Source organism: Bombus bifarius, unplaced genomic scaffold, assembly GCF_011952205.1.
Source record: "Bombus bifarius isolate JDL3187 unplaced genomic scaffold, Bbif_JDL3187 scf7180000009761, whole genome shotgun sequence".
NCBI lineage: Eukaryota > Metazoa > Arthropoda > Insecta > Hymenoptera > Apidae > Bombus > Bombus bifarius.
In genome coordinates, this window is record NW_022885321.1 from 252,690 (window position 1) to 272,718 (window position 20,029).

At 41.8% G+C, this 20,029-nt stretch overlaps 1 protein-coding gene across 3 annotated transcripts in view; it reads right to left on the reverse strand.

Annotated features, from left to right (window-relative positions):
• Positions 1-18,759, reverse strand: part of LOC117215659 (POU domain, class 6, transcription factor 1) — a 211,125-nt gene extending 192,366 nt beyond the window's left edge. For all 3 annotated transcript variants that reach the window (XM_033462041.1, XM_033462042.1, XM_033462040.1), the window contains exons 1-2: positions 17,039-18,759; positions 1,109-1,404 (exon numbers count right to left, since the gene is read on the reverse strand). In XM_033462041.1, coding sequence (XP_033317932.1) covers positions 1,109-1,375 — 267 coding nt within the window. In that variant the 5' untranslated portion in view covers positions 1,376-1,404; positions 17,039-18,759. The remainder of the gene's footprint in view (positions 1-1,108; positions 1,405-17,038) is intronic.
• Positions 18,760-20,029: the final 1,270 nt, after the last annotated feature.

Consider the following 20,029-nt stretch of genomic DNA (forward strand, 5'->3'; position numbering starts at 1 on the left):
TATTTGAATGGATATTTGATTCTAATTACAATTTATCAAATGAATGCTAAAGAAATTACAAAAGTTAAATGAAAATTTGTTGTAAGAAATTCGCATATCCTTTACGAAGAATCATTTCGTTGGATGTTAAATATTAAGTTTGGGGGCACAGTTAAATAGACGATAGAGCAATGGTATCACGCGTTGTGCAATCCCCGAAGAAAGAATCAACTGGTACAATGACCCCGTCGTCCACATGGAAGTCGTTCGACACGCTTTGTTTTGTACGTTAATCATATACAGGTCAGAGAGACCATTGGCCGATTTAGGTTGGGATGCGGCGCGGCAGCTACTTAAGCAGACAATTGGTTGTCATTGACACACAAAACCGTTACTAACGAGTGTGACGATCGTTTCGACTGAGGGTCTTTCTTATTATTAACTATCTAGGACTGCGCGAGTCCACGGATACCGGGGGAGGAATCTTCACGTTCCGTTTCATTCTCAAAATTAGCCAAATTACGAAACTATTGACTTTAATATGCTTCGAATTATAAAAACATCTGCATGCAACGAAAAACAGATAATATTTCTTGAAATATAAGCTAAATAATTTCTCTCTAAATTACAAAATTCTAGCTGTTATTCATCGTTACTATTTCTAACATCTTAATTTTGAACATTTCTAAAACCACTTACGTATTAAATATCCTTAAATTGTTTTTAGATCCTAACAATAATTCTATTTCTTTATCTTCCAATCTAAACACCGTCCAATTATAATGAATTTTGAAGACTTCAGAATCTCCAAATTTTATCCGCGAGTCGTGCTCATCTAGATAGAAAAGAAAAGAAAATTGTAATAGAAAAAATCAATCCTCGTCGCTTAATATACATCCCCTTAAATATTCTAAACTATTAATCGAACGACTTCCACTCGAACGAGACGAGTAAATCTCTCGTATAATTCGTCGCGTTATTTAACGAGCATTGCGAGTTTCACGAAGTGACTGCTCCCGTGTTGATTAGAACGAATCTTAATCGATCACGGTACATTAGTTCGTAGAGTGAACGCAAGGGAGAGAGAGCGAGAGAGAAATAGAGATATATAGGATTCATAGGGACTTACCTCGCTCTTCAGATTCAATGGCACGTCGCAGGGCGCGTCCAACTCGGCTTCCGTTTTCACCTGATGAGACAGCATACTGTGGCTGTGCCTGGGCGGCACGGCGGTCGCCAACATGTTGGGATGCTGCAGATGCTGAAGACGAGGTTGGAGATGGGACTGGTGGTGATAAGGCGGCGACAATTGGGTGTTCAGAGTGCGAAGATCAGCTGGCGGGGAAGCGGGCGCAGCGGTACTGCTCTGTTCCTCCTCGGCCGAACCCTCTGCCATGTCAGCCTTGCATCCCGGGGACTCGTAATCTGCAAATCGACCAAAACTCTCTGAGGACCGATCTAATAGTTGAAATCGCCGCCTGCACGCGCCCCTGTCCCGTTCCCAATTCCATAATGCCAGGAATATCATTTGTCCCGGTTCGATATGCGCCGATGGGCGAAATGTGTCAGATAATGATCTGATAAATCAATTTTGGATTAAGACGTATGTTCGAAGACTTGTCCCGAGCCTGCTGTTTGTACACTGAAATAAAAGTGAGATTAGAATATAAAATTTTAAAGACAGCAGCAAGATTAAAGCATTGTTAATTCGACACAAACGTACGAATTCGAGAATCGATGTAACACTGTAACAATCAATGAAACCTACAAATAACCTACAAAAATTTCTCTCACTCGGTCTCTTTTTTCAACAATAGTCTTACAGCATTTTTGCTTTAAATTACATGTAATTATATCTATATATAGACAAATCTTATATACAATGATACCTTGTTCATAGTGAAAGGCTTAGATCTGATAATAACAATCGATGACAATCAAAATCTTTATCTGAAATTTCTATCTTAACTTTTATGTTACTATTGGTTTGAATATGTACGTTTATTCTTTAGACACGTTATATACTTACATACACACACTCTTTCTTGTTCAATTGCTTTTTTATTTTCGAGAAAAGGCTTGTTTTCTTTTGTCATACGAATGTAGAGTCAATGAGACGCGACGCAATTTTCACGATGCGCGTGCTGTGAGTAAACAATTGCTGATATTTGACGCCAAGCACGATACGTTTGAATGCAAGATGCTTCTAACACTCTTTCTTTCCACATTTAATCCTAAATATATTCTAAAAACATTATAAGTACATATAATAGTATTAATGTGTACCAAATAAAACACGTAAGTGTCAATTAATCTCACAAATTCCGAAAAAAATCATAACCTCTCTATTATTATGAAATGTAATACAGTAAAGAAAGTTAAAAAGACTAATAACTTGCAATTGATGCTCTGATGACTAAATTCCAGATTTTTATGCATTTATGGGAAATTCAAAATTTAAAAATGCATGAGACACACGCATATATGTATAAGACATAGGTATGTAACACGCATATTTACATGCGTTCAAATACATGCAATATGTAAAAATATATAAACTATCCAAACTATAATACTTGTTATAATATCAAACAACGTATTGAATATCAAACAAATCTCTATTAGATTCTATTTCTTCAATCGTGTTCATAAAGATACAAACGAACATCCTACTGACGTTTAACCTAACCTAGAGATACTACATAATCAGCCACACCGACAATTTATCATATAATATCGCATATATTCTTACTAACAATATCTCTCCATGGTTCCAAAACGTTCCTACACATCTCCAAAACTACGCAGGAAGCTTCAATTTTGAAGAACAGAACACCAGTCACCAAAAAATATATGCTCGAATCTTATACTTCGCGAAGCAGCCTATCACTGAACGTCTCGAAGAGTTCGCAAAACCGCGTGAGAACAACGACGCGTTCGATAGATTTGGAAACTTGGGACCCCAGGAAACTTAAAAGGGCGTAGGACGACACGCATAAACACGATGCTAATTAAACGCGGGAATCCCGCCAGCCGTATCGAAGCGTGCTGCGCGCAGCTGTTAAGAATGCAGACAGTGGAAATTAGAAGGAGGTTCCGCCGTTCATCTTGCCGACTTCAAAGCAAAAACATTTGGTCGATGGCATCGGGACCAGACGAAAATGTTAGGGAGAAGGGGGGGGGCAGAGAGAGAGAGAGAGAGGGGCTTCTCGATGGATTCAAGAATAAAATCAGCCTGGCCAAACCCTCGCCACCTACCGACACCTCGCATTTATCTGGCTAATTATTTTTATCTAAGAGGCCTGTTAGTAAGAATTCAAGGGCAATGAGATCAGCCTGCCGTCCAGACAGGAACTGCAGGAAACCTGTGATCCTCCTTATTCCATCTTTTCCTTTTCTTTCTCTGTTTCTACATTTCCCTTTTCTCCTTTCCTTCTTCCTGCCTCAGTTAGACCTTCCTCTTTTCCCCGATCGCTTTCTTCCTCCCTTTTTCATCTCTTCCCTAGGGCAAAAGCTTGGGGATCCATCGTCGAAGCCGCGGTTCGTGTACTTGCTGAACGCAACTAACAACATCTGCTTCTATTTTTGCGCTGGCCCGAGTCCAGCGCTTCACTTTTTAAAAGCCGGGCACCTATGACGAACGGCTGGATGGATGATCGAGCGGAAGCAGAATGGGCTAGGGGGGCGAAGGAGAGGGGAAAATGGGAGAGGGAGAGAGAGAGAAAGTGAAGCCGGTTATTCTGGACAAATTATTGTCAAAGGGCGCACCTTCTGCCCGCCAGCTACTTTGTTCCTCATAAAAGGCGTTTTATAATGGCAACCCGTGTAAATATTTCTCGGACGGGTTTTTTTTTTTTTTAAAGAGACCGTCGACGACGCGGCGTTCTATCGTGATAGAGGTTCTTTCCTACAAAACAGAGAATCGGTTCTATCGCGGTTGAGAATCGCACGAATGACACACACAGCCTGCGAAACACGTCTGGACTCTGTTATATACGTACGCCGACGATCCACGCACTACGTAACACGTAATTGCCGTAGTTTTGTGTCTCGTTATCGGAGAATTAACGCGCGGGATTGCATCATTCGTGAGAATTTCTGGGAACCTATAGGCGGACGCTTAATTGCTCGTGAAAGGTGCACGATTTCATGATCATTCTGCCTGGCAATTGTTCCAACTTGCTGAAGAATTTCTGTGTCGAAAATTTGGAGGATCGGGACTCCATGTATGAAAATTTCTATAAACATTCATCTGTAACATATTTCTGTAATATATATCTTTTTAAAAAGTAATTTCTAGATTAATGAGAAAGAATGTTCCAATAGAATCAAACCAAACCACACAAAAGTCACTCATCACGTGATAACCAATATGAAAATACTAAAATCACAAATGTTTCTCGGTGTTAACGTGATCCTACGGCAAGATCTTACAGTGCGAATCATTCGTTTGAAAGCAAGTAAATTGCTCGTGTCTTAAGCGATCCTTTCATTTCGAAGGACCGCTTGTCGACGAACGTGTGGTCAGATGAGCATCCAACGAGCCTCCCTTTTTTCCGTTTGCGGTCGTTAATTTCCGTTGGAATCATATTAATCGCTCTAGGGCTGCGCCCGTGAAATTACTAGACGCTTTAACCACCGGCTGTCCGGCCCGAATTCGTCCGCAACGATTATTATATCGCATCCTGAGGTATAATGCCGGGTATTCCGAAAGCTAGCCAATTAGTATCGTCGATTTGGATGCTTTAATGAGAGTGCGGTTTCATTAGCGTATCGGCATCGTTCATTCTCCCCTCTCCCCCTCTTTTGCGATCGCGATATGTGAAACGGAAGGAGAATCCTTGCAAAACAACGGACGAAGAAATCGACAGTGATTACGATCGTTCATCGTTCAGGTGTCATTGAGCCGCAGAGTTTAAAAATTGCTAGGCTTCGAACTCGTATAAGACCTCGAGAGGCATCTCGTTTCGGTCTCAGGATACGACGATAAATTTATCGTCACCGTAAACCCGCCACTTTGACAATTATATACGTGTCACAGATATTTTTCGTACGGTAATATGATCGATTTAAGAATGCTTTTATAATAACACTTGTTAATACGTATGACAATGTGGTGGTAGAAATAACTTCACGACTTCTTTCCCTTTTGCTTTTTCGGTGATAAAGAATTTGGTGCTTAAGAAACGAAGTTGTCATCGGTATTGTTTTAGAATCGATGAATTACCAAATATTTTAGAATAGATTTAATGAGATACGAAGAGCAGAAATACTCGAAACACTTGCTAGTATAGATAAAAATATAGTAATTGCAGTGTTTTTGATGACAAAAAGTTTAGTTTGTAACAAAGTTATCACCATAATGATAAAATTTAGAATTGATAAGTTTCGATGTTTTGAGAATTGAATGATCTACACGCTTATTCGTAGTGCACGTGACAGCACGATAGTACAAGTAGTTGCACAGATTTCTTGGCAATAAAGAGTTTGACTCTCATAAAAAAATTGTCATCGCAACAATAAAGTTTATAATTCACGAGTTACATTTCCTAATAACGCAATTACTGAAATCTCATTCCATCGTCGTTAAACAAATAGAAACTCAACAGTGAAGTACTCAAACGGCCATCAAATGAACGAACAAAATCATTTTGCATAAACTTTAACTCTTGAAATCTAACGTCGAAGAAACAGATGTCCAGTGGTGCAACGAATCCGGTCAATTTTCCTGGGAAATGGAGAGGCTCGATTCTCTTGATCGAGCAACGAGTATCCGCTTTCATCCGGGTGCATCCTGGCATGTCTCCTCGAGCGATAATTGCTGACGGGATCAGCCGGTGAAAGTCCACGTAATCGAATATGCAATTAAAACACGGGGACCATTGATACGAGGATCGGTCGAGTGTCTAGGGAGGCAATTAAAACGCGTGCATTATGCGACGAGCCGTTACAAACCCCGTCGCGAGACCTCTACCCCTTTCTCTCACAACCGCCGATCAGAGACGTTTAACCGCCGAGAACTGATCCTCTAACCAATTTCGTTGCGACTATCGACGCAACTGTTCATCCCTCGATTGTCTTCTCCTCTCTTATCTGCTTGTCCTTCTGCATATTTCTCTCTCGTCCTCGCTTCCGGGCGAATATCGCGTTTTCATATTATCATCGTACCGCTATCCTCCCGACTCGAGTGAAGGGAGACGAAGATCGTAGAAGGAACCAAACAGCGCAAGTAGAAGTTAGGAGGATGGGAAGGAGCGGTAAGAAAGTGCGAGGAGGAGATGATCGAGCGACGAGTGAAGAAGAAAGAGAGATAGAGAGAACGCAGCGTCAGCGACGCCGGCAACAGCAGCGTACAATTAAGGGGGTTGATTGATGTTAATTCAAAGGGTAATTAAGAATGTTGCGCATAAAAATCCGGTAATTTATGGTCATTGGGGATAATTATATGTTGACCAGCTTGTAATTGCAAGCGCTCCGTGGCCTACAACACCGCGTATAAACGGCCGAGAATTGCGGGTAGCTCTTTCCTTCGAACTGACCGCCACTACTTTGCCTCCCTACTTATACGTATGTATGTGGTAACGTTTAGAGAACGTGTCTACGCTGGATTGGCTTCTTCTCTGGCTTGGTGCGTGCGAGTGTGTGTAGGTGGCTGGCTACGATATACGGTCTCAGATCGCACCTTATTATAGGGGCTAGTAGATAAGGTGTGTTTAGAAACAACCATGCGCCTCTGGCCAGCAACTAGCTAGCTTCTCTACCTATGGTCGTACCTATCGCCCTGTCTTCTTCTAAACTAGGTGTACACGTGTCTAGATTGCTCTCCCCCCCCCCGCACACACACACACACACACTCGAGACAACCCATGGCTTCAGGCGTTGCACGGAGGTGCGTGTAAATTGCCCAAAATCCGGGTTTCGATTTATGAAAGCGAGTCGCGCGCGTAGATCGCCGCGCTTTTAGAATTTTAGGCTCGGTCCAATTCGTAGCGAAAACGCGGACCGTTTCCACGAGCCGCGTCGGACGTTCTTGCCCACCAACGCTATAAATAACCGCGGGTAATCACCATATGGCCAAGCATGCCACCAAATACCCCGGCTTCTTCGCAGAAGATCGCGAGTGACTTCGATTTCCTGATAGACGCATCACACTTCACTTGACAGTCGCGTTTCAACTTCCGGCCTGTGGGATGGTACCATCCATGAGAACATTAGGTTTAGGAATTTAGGGATGACGTCGTTTCATGGTGTTAGAGAAGTCTGTTTTCTCTTATTTGAGAAATTATAATAAACTTCGAGTGATTGTCTTAGTGCGAGATTTTGGGAACTGTTTTGGAAAAGAATCGTAAGTGAAGGAAATACGAATGGAAATTTGATCTACGAAACTATATGTATGAATCCTTCGAATGATTGTTTCATGCAAAATTGTATAGTTTTAGAGAAGAATTATGGATAAAGGAAATCGAAATGGAAATTCTATTTAAAAAATTATAGTGGAAGCTTCAAATGATTATCATGGTGTCAAATTTTGCAACTTCAGGAAAGTATTCCGAGTATTTAATATTCTGCCATGTAATTGTAAACTAAGATATGAGGTGGTATAGTGATAGGTGCGTAAGGAACTACTCTTGGTGTTTTTACGAACAACAGTTTATTAGAACTAATCAACAATCAGAGTTAACAATTAACGATCAACAATAACACTTAACGGACAACAGGTAACAACTAACAAATAACGATAGACACCGAGATGTCGTTCGACGCGTTGCTATCAAATAGGACCGAGGAGTTACACTTTTAATGGCGCAAGACAGACTGACTCTGCTTTTGTTTTGGATCGCGCAGATCCTTCCCTTCGTAGCCCATCGATATCCCCACTAGCGTGCATTCATTAGATGTGCCGCCTGTGCTGGCACGTGTATGCTCTTCCGAGAATTCGGCGGAAAGAGTGTGAAGATATCGATGATACATTGGGCACGTCGGTGTTGCGCTTTGGCGGCGTCGCGCTTTGTATCCGGAGCCGTTGAAAAGTTCCGTGGCCCGTGCCGCCACAGATATATACTTCGGTGTAAGATATCTTTGATATAAAATAAGCAAAATACCAAGCTGCGGGTATATGCAAATGTGTGCGATAACTACTCGAAGTATCGTAATTTCGTAAAATAGTTTCATAAAATATACTAGTCGCATGATAATCGTCAAAAATATTTATCAAATAGGATGCCCAAAGTATTACTTATTTCATTTCACAAAATTTGTAAAAAATATAAAAAGTATGCACACCTATATATTCGAATAAAGCATAAAAATTTCCTGAATGGTCTTCTTATTTCCAACAGGCAACCCCTCTCGTCGATCATAGCACCTGTCAACGAGAATTAACCGATACTCATGCTCCTGATAAAAGACTGGTTGTCTTCAGCGGGAAACAAATCGACTAATACCAAAATCTCTGTACCATCGAGAAAAAAAGAAGGGGAACGAATTGCTCGATGAAAGTACAAGGCTGTCTGCTAAAGGGCAAAAGAAAAAGAAAAGGTGCAAGTGAGAGGGAGAAAGTAGAAGAAGCCGGTATGGGTAACCCTACTACTTGAAACACGGCCAATAAAATGATCCCAGCGGGACCAGTTGGCAACCGCCCATCGCGACATTGTCCTTGCTGGCTTCTTTTCTTTCTCTCTTTCTCTTTTTTTTTTGCACGATCCCGTAATCAATCGACCGGTCTAATGGCAACGCATAATCGCGGCTTTGTGGCGCCTGACCGTGCTCATAATGCTAAAGAGGCCGAGTAAAAAGGAAGCTTGAAACGCGTTTCCCTGTGTATGAAATGATTTGGTGGGACCGAGGCTGACAAAGGCAATTGCGATATTTGTGCAAGGCCTTTTTTGTTTCTACAGATTCGGTACTCCCCTTTGTGCGGAGTGGAGTGGAGTAATTGACTAGAAAAATATTGCATTGGATGAGAAAATTCTCTTTTGCAAATATTTTCGCGTTTTTATGGCTTGCAGAAAACAATTTATTGTGCAATAATTTACGTACTGCTTGCTAGATTTAAATTTCTTCCTTTCTACACTTTAAAAATGTCAAAGTAACTAGATCTAATATTTTTGTCAACTTTTCCTAACATTGAGTTTTCCAACATAATCGATGTCTCAATCTATACAAAATACAATCCAGTTCACAATTTTCTACATTTCTTTTTCATCTTCTCTAAACACCAATGTCAATAAATAAAAAAGCCACACGTCTCCAAAGTCACATTTCTTAAAAAAGCAGATCTCTACCCAAATATCGCTCAACAAACTCAAACCTGCAAGATATCAAGTATGCGACTTCACACAGTGGCGTGTCAGACTCGAACCTTTCCATTCCTTTCACCGACTCGACTCGTTTAACCCCTCGATCCCTGGATCGCCCTTCCGGCAACTCGAAAGCGCAACCCCAAAGCGATGAAAGGATCTCTGTCCCTTATATCATCGTCGAGCTTGTTCGCTAAACGCTCGAAAACAGCACTATAGCAACGTATTCGATCGGAACACAGTAGTCACCGTGCTGCTGAATCGAGTTTCCTTCCCCTGCAGTCTCCAGTTGGTATCGAGTGATTCGAATTAATCTTTAACGCGCGTATGTAGGTAAGCGCGGCGGCTAAGTGCCGCCCGAGGTAATGGTCGTTCCGTGCGATACCATTCCGTCAGAAATCCGAGGGGCTTTGTCCCGAGTCACGAAACGCAAGGATTAAACCCAATACAGGCCTGCTAATGCGACTGTGCGAACGCCTCGACGAGGATGCATACAACCGGACGAATGTGCGTAAACGCAACGGATCTTCGATCTCACGACTCGCCATAAATTGGCTATCCAAAGGGATCTTCGAATTGACGTTGGGACGCCCCAAGATACGGGATTTGCGGGAAACGTTTGTGGTTAAGCACGATGCTTTCACGCCAAATGATTGCTTTGTTTACACGCTTCGAGAAGGGTTGAAATTTTAAAAGACGATTTCGAGAGATGACATAGTATATGTTAAAAGTTTGGTGGATGGATACGATTGAAGATAGGTTTAGACTGCCCTAAACTCTGAAGTTTACGACAGTTTTTCGAATGCTGAAGTGATGTAAGTTTTGAGAAAAGGGCAGAAATGCTAGCGATTCTGTATTTAGGCGAAGGAAGGCTGAAACTTTGAATGACTTGGATTCAGGATGAATCGAGTGAATTAATATAATTTAAGAATTTCAATGGATAAGTGACGTTGGAGATAGGTTTACTTCAGAGTGTTCCGGAATCAGTAGAATGGTGCAGTATTCTAAGTTTTGGGGAAAAAAGTAAAAATGCTAGGAATTCTACGTTTATGCGTTTTAAAAGGCAATTGAAACCTTATACGACGATTTCGAAGAGCGATTAAGGGTGAATTAGGAAGGTTATTGATTGAGGATAAGTTTTACTTCAAGACATTCGAGAGTTGGTATGATTTAAAGTGTTACAAGTTTTGGAATGCAAGTGAAGATGTTAAGAATTCTATTTGTCACAATTTACAATTTTAATGCAATGTATAGTAACAAGAAGTTTGATAAACGGCTAGGTTGATGGCAGATTTAGTTCACAGGTTGGGACAGATGGTTACGTTGATGATTTTACGTTGTACAATATTAGAAATTTTAAGAACAAGATAGAACTTTACCATAAATCTATTTTAACGAATATCGTGTTTATTAAAAACAAAACCCTAAACCACAAACGAATCTACAAACATCCAAAATTATGCGTATCAATATCATAAAACAACATACTCATAGAATAATTCACAATCTGTCAGTTCATTTTACGCAAATTATGTAAAATTGGTATTTCACTCGTATTTGTAAATCGTCGGCATTCCCCCGAGAAATTAGCCCAATTCTCGCAACGGTGGTCGCGGAGGTTGATCAAAAAGCGGAACATATCCGAGAACTTGCAGTGGTGGCTTTAAGTGAAAATAATCCAGAGAGAAGCGGAGACGATGAGAGAGAGAGAGAGAGAGACAGAGAGAGACAGAGAGAGAGAGAGAGAGAGAGAGAGAGAGAGAGTGAGAGAGAGCGCTGGCATAATGTGGCGTCAAATTTTGGCACGGAGGATGGAAAATATGATGCGATATACGTAGGCGCGCGGGCAGAGACCATCCAGAGGAGCCGCAGGAAGAATATTTCATGTTTTACGGCGCCAGCGTCGTTGGGGTTGCGCCGGACAAAAAAAGTGTCAGCCCGCCGGCTAAATCAGAGCGTGAGTGCATTAAACTCCGAATTACCACAAATAGAACTTTAACCGCACATGCCCATTATAATGGTACCCCCTGCTGAAGATGTATTTACGTACTAAACCGCCTTCGCGGCTCACGCTGAGTCGTTGGAATTAACATCTGGCCCAAAGACGAGTTGCCTCGGTTCATTGGACCCTTTTTTTCGACCGACTTCAACGAGATTAACCGTCGTTGCTGAACAGTATTCGCGTTTCTCACTCGATCGAGCCGAAAAATCGCCAGATTCGTCGCCTCAACTATCCTTAATTAATTTCTAGTCGTATTAAATGCGTGTAATCGATGACTAATTTCTTAGTTCCTAAGTCAAGTGCGTTATTAAGTCATAAGCGTTAATTGTAAAGCAAATAATAAGTAAAGTAGCTGTGAATATATTGACAAACGGACTTTATATAACGAAATATTCAAATGTATTAAATACTACGTTATTATTTCAGGCAAAGACAGGATTTCACAAGAATCTTTAACTAACTCATATGATAATATGACGTGAAGTAACGAACGTGCTAATAATGAAAGAATTTATCATACATTATCCAGGAAATTATTATTTATAATGTAGGTAACGAAGTGTTAATTATGCAAGGGATTTCCAGAGTAATCAAGTTTATAAAACTTTACTGAATAAAACACCCTTTCCAACAAAGATAGATTTTCTAAAAAAAAACTCTTTCGCGAATTCAAAGAGTAATAACATTACTCGATGAAAATAGTATTCTACAAAAATTTTTGTTAAGCGCAAAGGTTAATGAGATACGTTAAGGTATTAGTAGCGTAGGAATTTTGTTAATTAGATAACTTATCCAATAAGACAGCATTACCAATAAAGACAAAATTTAAAAAAAATCGTTAAGTCTGAAGAACGAAGCGTGGAAAAGTGATCAAAAGAATCTAGAGATCAAGAATAAAATAAAGAATAAAATTTCAAAACTAAGCACCCAAATAATCTACAGATCGAAATAATCAAATTTATCAAATCCCATCTCATACAGATGATAGATATTTCACAGAAACTTCTGTCAAGTACACGGAATAGAACCTCAAGACAAAATTATATACTCAAAGGCTCTAGAGACTATAGCGGCACATGAGCCAACAGAAAATTCGAATCTGAAGAGCCTCATATTATTGTACCAATGTTGTTTTGGTTTACAAAGTCTAAAGGCGAACGAACTCCGGACAAAATGTTATTGGTAATCTTCAACCGGAGACCTGCAACTTTGAACTTTTTGTAATAAGTCCGTCAATAAAAGTGTATGAACGTGTTCCCTAGGAGAGAGTTGAATTGTTATCCTTTCTGCGATCAGCATAGTAGCATTGAGCGAGCGACGATTACGACCGGCATACACTATCTCTGTACTTGTACTTACATTGAATTTTAGTATAACTGACTATTACGATTTCATCCACTCGTTGCATTATTAAATACACCTACACGTTTAATAATCCACCTCAAGACCGTAACAATTAGAATCAAATACTAACCAATAAAGACAGAATTTCACAAAAATTTTCTCAACGTCAAATGAGCAACCAGTCAAAACTAACCACCCAAGGGCCCGAGAGATATAAATCAAGTATCATCTTGGTTGAAAAGGAGACAGACGTAAAATACGAGCGGAACATGGGTCCATTCTTCGGAGAATTAAAATTCTTGCCAGGGACCTTTCAGTGCTGCCAGCAAGCGCGAGAAGAAGTCCTCAATAGGGCGACGAGGCACGGAAATCTCAGGAGTGCTTTTACACGCAAATTAGGTCTATTAGGAACATCGAGCGTACAAAAACACTCGTGCCGTGGCATCACGCTTGTCCCTTGACGAGCAGGCCCGCCCCGTTACGCACGTGCGTGCTTCTTTATGAATTATTAGAATTAATGACACCTCACGCATCGCCTCGCGCTATGGGGCGTCACGTCGTCCAATTGCTTGCAGAAGGATTTGCCCTCAAAGGGAAAAAAGAAAGAAAAAAGTTTAAACTGCGAAAGGGTTTCATTTCTTATCTCTTCCACCCTCCGACAATTCATTTTTGTTTTTCAAAGAACCACTTGTGCAAAACGTGAACATTGTTCCTGCACGTCGTCGGGTGAGGTAATGTATTGCTTAACATAATAGATTGTCTATTGAATACAGGATACAATCGCTCTAGTCTATTTTTTATATTCGATTTATTCTGAGGAGTTTCATGAAGTTTAGAAATTTTCCGATTAAATTTGTTAATCTATTTAACCACTGAAATATAGATTAAATTTTCAACAAACTGCATAAAACATTGCAACGTATTTTAATGATTGAAAATCGATCCGAACTTTTATTTACGTTAAAACCATGCTAATAATAATGATCATCCGTTAAAAAATAAATTTCACGGCGTTAAAAATACCAATATCCAAAATAATTTTCAAGCATCCTAAATTATTTCACCGAAACGATATCTGCCAAAATAATTCGGAACAAACAGATCGATCGAGTCGATGGAATAACCGAAGAAAATCAATTTTCCAAATGAAGGAAAATTGCTTAATCGAATTTAAGGAGAGGGGGAGAGTGAATGTGTCGACGATTAATACGCGATATCGTGTTCGAGCACGAAAACGATGAGAAACACTCGATTCACATTTGACGCTCGAAGACGGTGGCGTAACTTGCTTAGCGGCGATGATTCGTGAGTCGATAATCGATGGAGGGCGCTGGATGGAAAATAGAGAAGCAAGGATACAAAGCGAGCTGGAAGTGGGTAAGTTGTCGAGCGAAACGTTATCGCGCGCCGGATCGTCGGCAGGGGTTGAATCGGCTAAAAGGGAGCTTGAATGGGGCTGCAAACGGGGGTTGACGAGCCGAGGGAAAAGGAGAACAGAGATAGAGGATAAACGTGGAGGAACGAGGAGAAATGTGCAAGGATTTAAGAAGGGGAAAGCATCGATTACTTTTCTTGACCTGGACAATATCCGCGTTCTCTCTATTACTCATCCCCCGCTTTACTTTTATTCATACTTTCGCTTTTCTCTTTTTCTTAGATCCGTGTGAACGCAGATCTTTTCTTTTAAATATCTACTTCTCTATGTTCCTTTTCTTACATGTTGTAAATGTTCAATTCTATAAATGTTGTACTTGTATGGAAACTTATGAATTTTATGTTGCTTTTATCTTGTTTAATTGACAAAACATAGTTTTGGTTCCTGTGCTGCGGAATATATTCTAAGGATGAAATTGAGAAATCTGTACTATTAGATGAAAACTATTTTTCAAAGAGAAGAATTTTCCCTATTATAATTCAGAAGTAACAAGTTTCTGAAGTTCCTGTCACCCTAAATAATCATCTGTTAAACCATTCAAGGAAAATTTCTTCTAATAAAGATTCGTTGTTCAATAAGAAGACCCTTCGTGTACCCAAACTTGAGTTAAGTAAAACAATTTGTAACACCGCTTTTTCAATTTTCTTACGGAACCATCTTATATACATCGGAAGTACTTCAAGACAGATAAGGAGAAGCGTCGGTTTTTCTTCCCAAGTCGGCGGAGAGAACTACTGTCCCAACGATATCGCGAGTCGAGTGCTTCCTTTGGGATTTTCCGCTTTCGAATCTCCATCAACCGGCACTTTCCTCCTCTTTCTCCTCGCATTCCCTTCCTGGTTTTCCACGTCAAGCAAAGCGGTGCCCTCTCTTTCACTCGTTCTCCCTCTTTCTCGGCCAACCACTGCTCCAACCCTCTCCTCCTCTTTCAGCGACTCACCATGGTCCCGAGGCGGCAAGCAAAGAACTCTCCTACCCTCCGGTTGCTCGCACTGATTTTCTACCCTCGACACCCTTCCCATCCGGCAAACCACTCTGCACACCCTTCGTCCAACCTCCTACCCGCTTTCTATCCGCCCCTCAACCCCCGCGCGTCACTCGGTAGTCACGCTGCCAACACGTGCTCCTGTTTACCTCTCCAATCACATGGTCCGTGGAAACCGTGTGTGCCACGGTGGCCAACGTGGTCTCACTGACGGTGTCATTTCATCGAAAATATCTGGCACGCAGCGTATGCGCGGCTGGGTTAATTGGATTCATGACGAGTGCGTGCGTGTTCGACACGCACTTCGGATCGCGCGTACGCGCAACCCACCGGCTCCAGCATCATTCCGCCGATGATTTCGATGGAAACCGCGGCTCACCGGCCTCGTTTTTAACGGTGGAGGGTGGATGTCGGCCAGAGCGGTGGGGGTAGTCATCGAATTGCTGTAATGAAGAGCTCGCGGTACGCGTAGTGTCGCCAGTGGACGTTTAAAATTTCGCGATGACGCTTCTAGCCATTTACCTCGTGAATCATATTTCCGTTACTTCTCTTTTTTCTTCGTCGTTTTTATTTGATTAGAATTTTATCCTAATCGAGTGTATGCTTAGAAATATAAATAGGTTACATGATGTTTATTTAAAGTGATTGTGATCTATTGGTTAAAGCATATAACGTCTCTGGGAATTTTTACGGTGTACTTGCTGCGGATTTTAATGTTGTAGTTTTTGACAGTGCCTAAAGTATGTTTCAAGTTTTCTTTCTTGTAGACGAAGAAGACATTGTTTGAAATGACGAAACGAATTATAATACGATGAATTATAAGAAACAGATAAACAACTTCTTTTTGCCTTTTTTTGCTATAGAATGATCAAAAGACGTACAAAACGTCCAGAGATAAAATTAAATAATACGACAAACACAAGGAAATTTTATACCTAAAATCATTCAACTAAGAAACATGATTAAACTATCCATTCCAGGATTATAACAAGAAACAAGAGTTTTATTCGCAAGAAGATGTTTTCTACGCTATATCCTTAAAAATCTTCGTAAACAGTAAACATCCTCGAACTTTCCGATACGATTATCATACAAAAGTTACACTCAACCTATTTCCACAGAAATGTTGACAACAATTTCTACAATCGTATTACATACGTCCAATAGTAAGCTATGATTCTTTCTTTTTGTGAAGACGACCAATTCGAGAACAGCATGAGCAAAATAATTATTCGAAGGTTAAAGGAAACGGAGCTGGTGTTCGGATCCTTCAGTTAGCATTTTCAGGTCACATTAGACGTAGACACGTACGCGATCGCGCATAATTATCACCCTAATTATTGGAACGCAGCTAAGTAGCCGCGGGGAATTATCACCGGCTTCGGGCGAACCGTGCAGAACCCAGCGCCGGTTTCAATCTCTCGCTAGCAACATTCCCGCGTGGCCGGGCCCCCGAGTAACTTTCTTAATTACAGAGATTAACTTCATGCTATCGGAGCAACGATTATCGCTCGCGAGCCTCGCAATTGCCTGGCCAGATATAAATACACGGCTGGATCGACCGAACCAAATTTTGATGGAAATATATGTGCCCTTTTCTTTTCGACTACTACCAATTACCACGATTATAGGGTTTTTCTATTAGATACGCTTCACATTGATATTTAATCTTTTCATCTTGATGTGTAATATAACGTTATCCATAAAATTAGACGTTTTATCTGAGATCGAAAATTCCTGTTAACCTCTTTTTATCGGGACATAAATAACATTGAGATACTTTCGTGTTCTACCAACCGATGTTCCCTGATGAAATGATAAAATTTTTATGAAACTTATCTATATTTAACGACAAGTATCAAACTATCTTTATGACTTGTAGAACAGAATCGATTTTTACATTATTCTATTTTCTAAGTGGATTTATCATTTATGTTATTTTCCTAAGTGTCCTATTTTAATATTGACGAGTAAGAGTTATGATTGACACTCACCTGAGACGACCTGTGATTGTTGTACGTGGGACGTCGTCCTGACGTAGATTCTCTCGACTGCTTGGTTCTATTTATTCACCCCGATACCACCTGCTCGAACGAACTGAAAATCTTCTTGCCGCGCTTCCCCAGTCTGACAAATTTTATCGCCTCTGAATAAAACTTCCCTCGACTGGAACACCAACGGATTCGACCGCAATTCCTCCGGCTTTCTGATTCGATCGATGACTTTCCTCGAGAGCACCTTTTCGTCGCCTCCTCTTTTTCTTTTTCACGATCCTCCGGTAATTTTCCAACGACCAGCGACGACAGATAACAGTCCGGATGGCGACGGTGGACCGACGTCGACGGACAAACGATTCACAAATACATCGACCGCCGGTGACATCAGCCTACTTAATTACGCCGGGTAATTGTGAGTAATTAGGAGCGATTAAGAAGCAAACAGTTAATAGCTCACAGCCCGATAATACGTCGACTCGATTCGTCGATCGTTCCAACTAACCCGGAAGGAATACTACTTCAGAAGTACCACCTTTGATTTTATTATAGAACTATTTTTTTTTATCAAAAACTCGATTGATAACTCAAACGTCTTGTATTTTACTGAAACAATCGCAATCCTCTTGTAATGATTCTTAAGTGAAAAACGTTGTGAGGTTTGTAAGTCAGTTCCCTTCGAAGATGATCATGTAACACAAAGATGGAACGAGCACAAAGTGCGCGGATGAGCGTTCCTTTAATGTGATTTTAATTATTCTATTTGTCAGACGGTGTGCGGCGACCGTGCTTATCGCGCGCGATTCCACGTCGAAGAACACAACGGCAGTCACGTGCGTGTCGCAATTACCCGCGGCGATAATTAGGAGTTTGTTAAAGTCTGAGTCCTTGTGTCGTCGTCAGTTTTATTACTGCATCGCCAGTGCGACGCGTAGTCGTTAGAAAACGTAATGATACGCGGCTCCTTCCTTGGATACACTCTAGACACGTACAACACACGGACGTTTCAGAGTTTGCCCGTTGATCAATCTTTCGCAGAATGTCTACGTTTATTGCCGTGCAATTAACTCGAGCCACCTGTCCGTAGCACCTGCCACGTTTAGTGCCTCCCGCACGTGGCTCTCCTGATAATATATTTTCGACAGTCTTCGATCATACGTGTAAAGCCTGGGCCCGCTATAATTCACTGAACGGAGTTCACTAGGTCTAAAATAAGTCACTCGAAGAACGTCTACGCTAGCAGTGTCCGTAGAGATCCGGCTTAATGAAGCCACGGGTCGGCTAATCGATCGCGACAACGCACAGTAGTTTCTGCACGTAGTGGTTAGACGACTGGCGATGGACACTTATTCCACTGCGTTTAGAACGCGTCACCGGTTTCAATAAATTCACCACACCGTAACAATCGACGAATAGTCAGGATTCGCGATGTGTCTATATATAACGTGTTCCTTTGGTGCGTCCACGTGCCGACTGAACGGCGCACGCACCTCTGCGCTATGATTCCCTGATCACTTTCGAACTCACACACTCGCCTACCACCGGCGTATTTCACAAACTTCCTCCACTCAAAGTCGTTCCTCTATCTTTCACATCCCGTCTGATGAGGTCCAGGAAGGTTTCTATTCCTCGCTCCTGTATCCTTTTCACTGTGGACTCGGATCGAACCCCTCGTGGAACAGGATCGATCAGACTCGACGCACTCTTTAACGAATCCCAAGATCGGTGATCCAAGATGATCGATCGCTGCTTGGACTGCTCGTTCTAGATCACGTTGGCTCGATCCTCGTGTCGCTGGCAGCGTGGTGTGCACGTTGCGCGGTCGAAGCTCGGCGCGAAAACTTGGACCTGAATCCTGACGGTCCGCAGTCTGGCTGCGTAGTGGCCCCGCTGTTGAGTCGAGGGAAGGCAACCCGCCGTGGCTTCTCTCCCGCCTAGCCACCAGCCAATGCTCGTTTCAGTAGGAAGGGGCAATGGAGGCGGTCCTGGAGGCGGTACCGATGCGCGGAGGTGGTCCGCGAGTTACTCGCGAGGATCCCGTTGTTATGATTGTTATGAGTGTCCGAGCTGCCTCCAGCGAGGCTGCTTTGGGGGTGGAACGCGGCGCGCGAGAGGGACCCGCGCGTCGTCTGTCCCCCTTTTTCCACATCCTGGCCCTCTCTCCCTCGCTCTGTAATATAACCACCACGAGCTCGAACGAGCTCGTAACCGTGATGCAAATCAGCCCGACGGGGCTGAAGAGTACTTCGACCGGGGATGCCCGGGAGGAGCGATTGCCACCAAGGACCGATCTCACGACACCCACCGGTCTTCTGCGCGGAAGGGACACCACCGGTTGACACCAGCCTCCTAACGATGTGATTTTAAGCGCTCATCCGATGGACAGATCGGCAAATTTTTTCTTCAGAGGCGGCTAGTTCTTGTAAAATGGACGATCAGAGATAGCGGATTGAAAATCGATGGGTGGCGCTTGGTTGGTTTCTGGGACGGTCCTTCTGGTTTTTCTTACAGATTTATAGGAGATGAGTTATTCCGCAGGCGGATGCTGGATGGTAGTTCTGTTGGTTTCGTGGGAATTGGGATGGCGAAGAAGAAGGGGGTATTTGGGGTGAATTTAGGTTCCGTGTATTTCATTGTAATCGGGACATGTAGCATTTGTAAGAGTGAAGAATTCTTTTATTTAGACTTCTACTCTAGAAATCTTATTTATCATACTTTTGTTAAATTTTATTGAACTTGCAGTTCTAACGTTTAACACTATAGCGAGTGTCATTTTCTTAGGAATTCACTAGCACAGGAAGAAGATAGGTGGCTGCAAGCAAGAATTGCTCTGTTCTGCGATAATGTGAATATCCACGCTGCAATAATGCAAAAACACAATAATCACAAATGCTTTCCAAAGCATCTCTCGAATGTTTCAGTAGTCTGCAAAATTTTCAGTCATCGGTCCAAAATCGTCACGAAACCATTTCTCGCGAATTATACATGTCC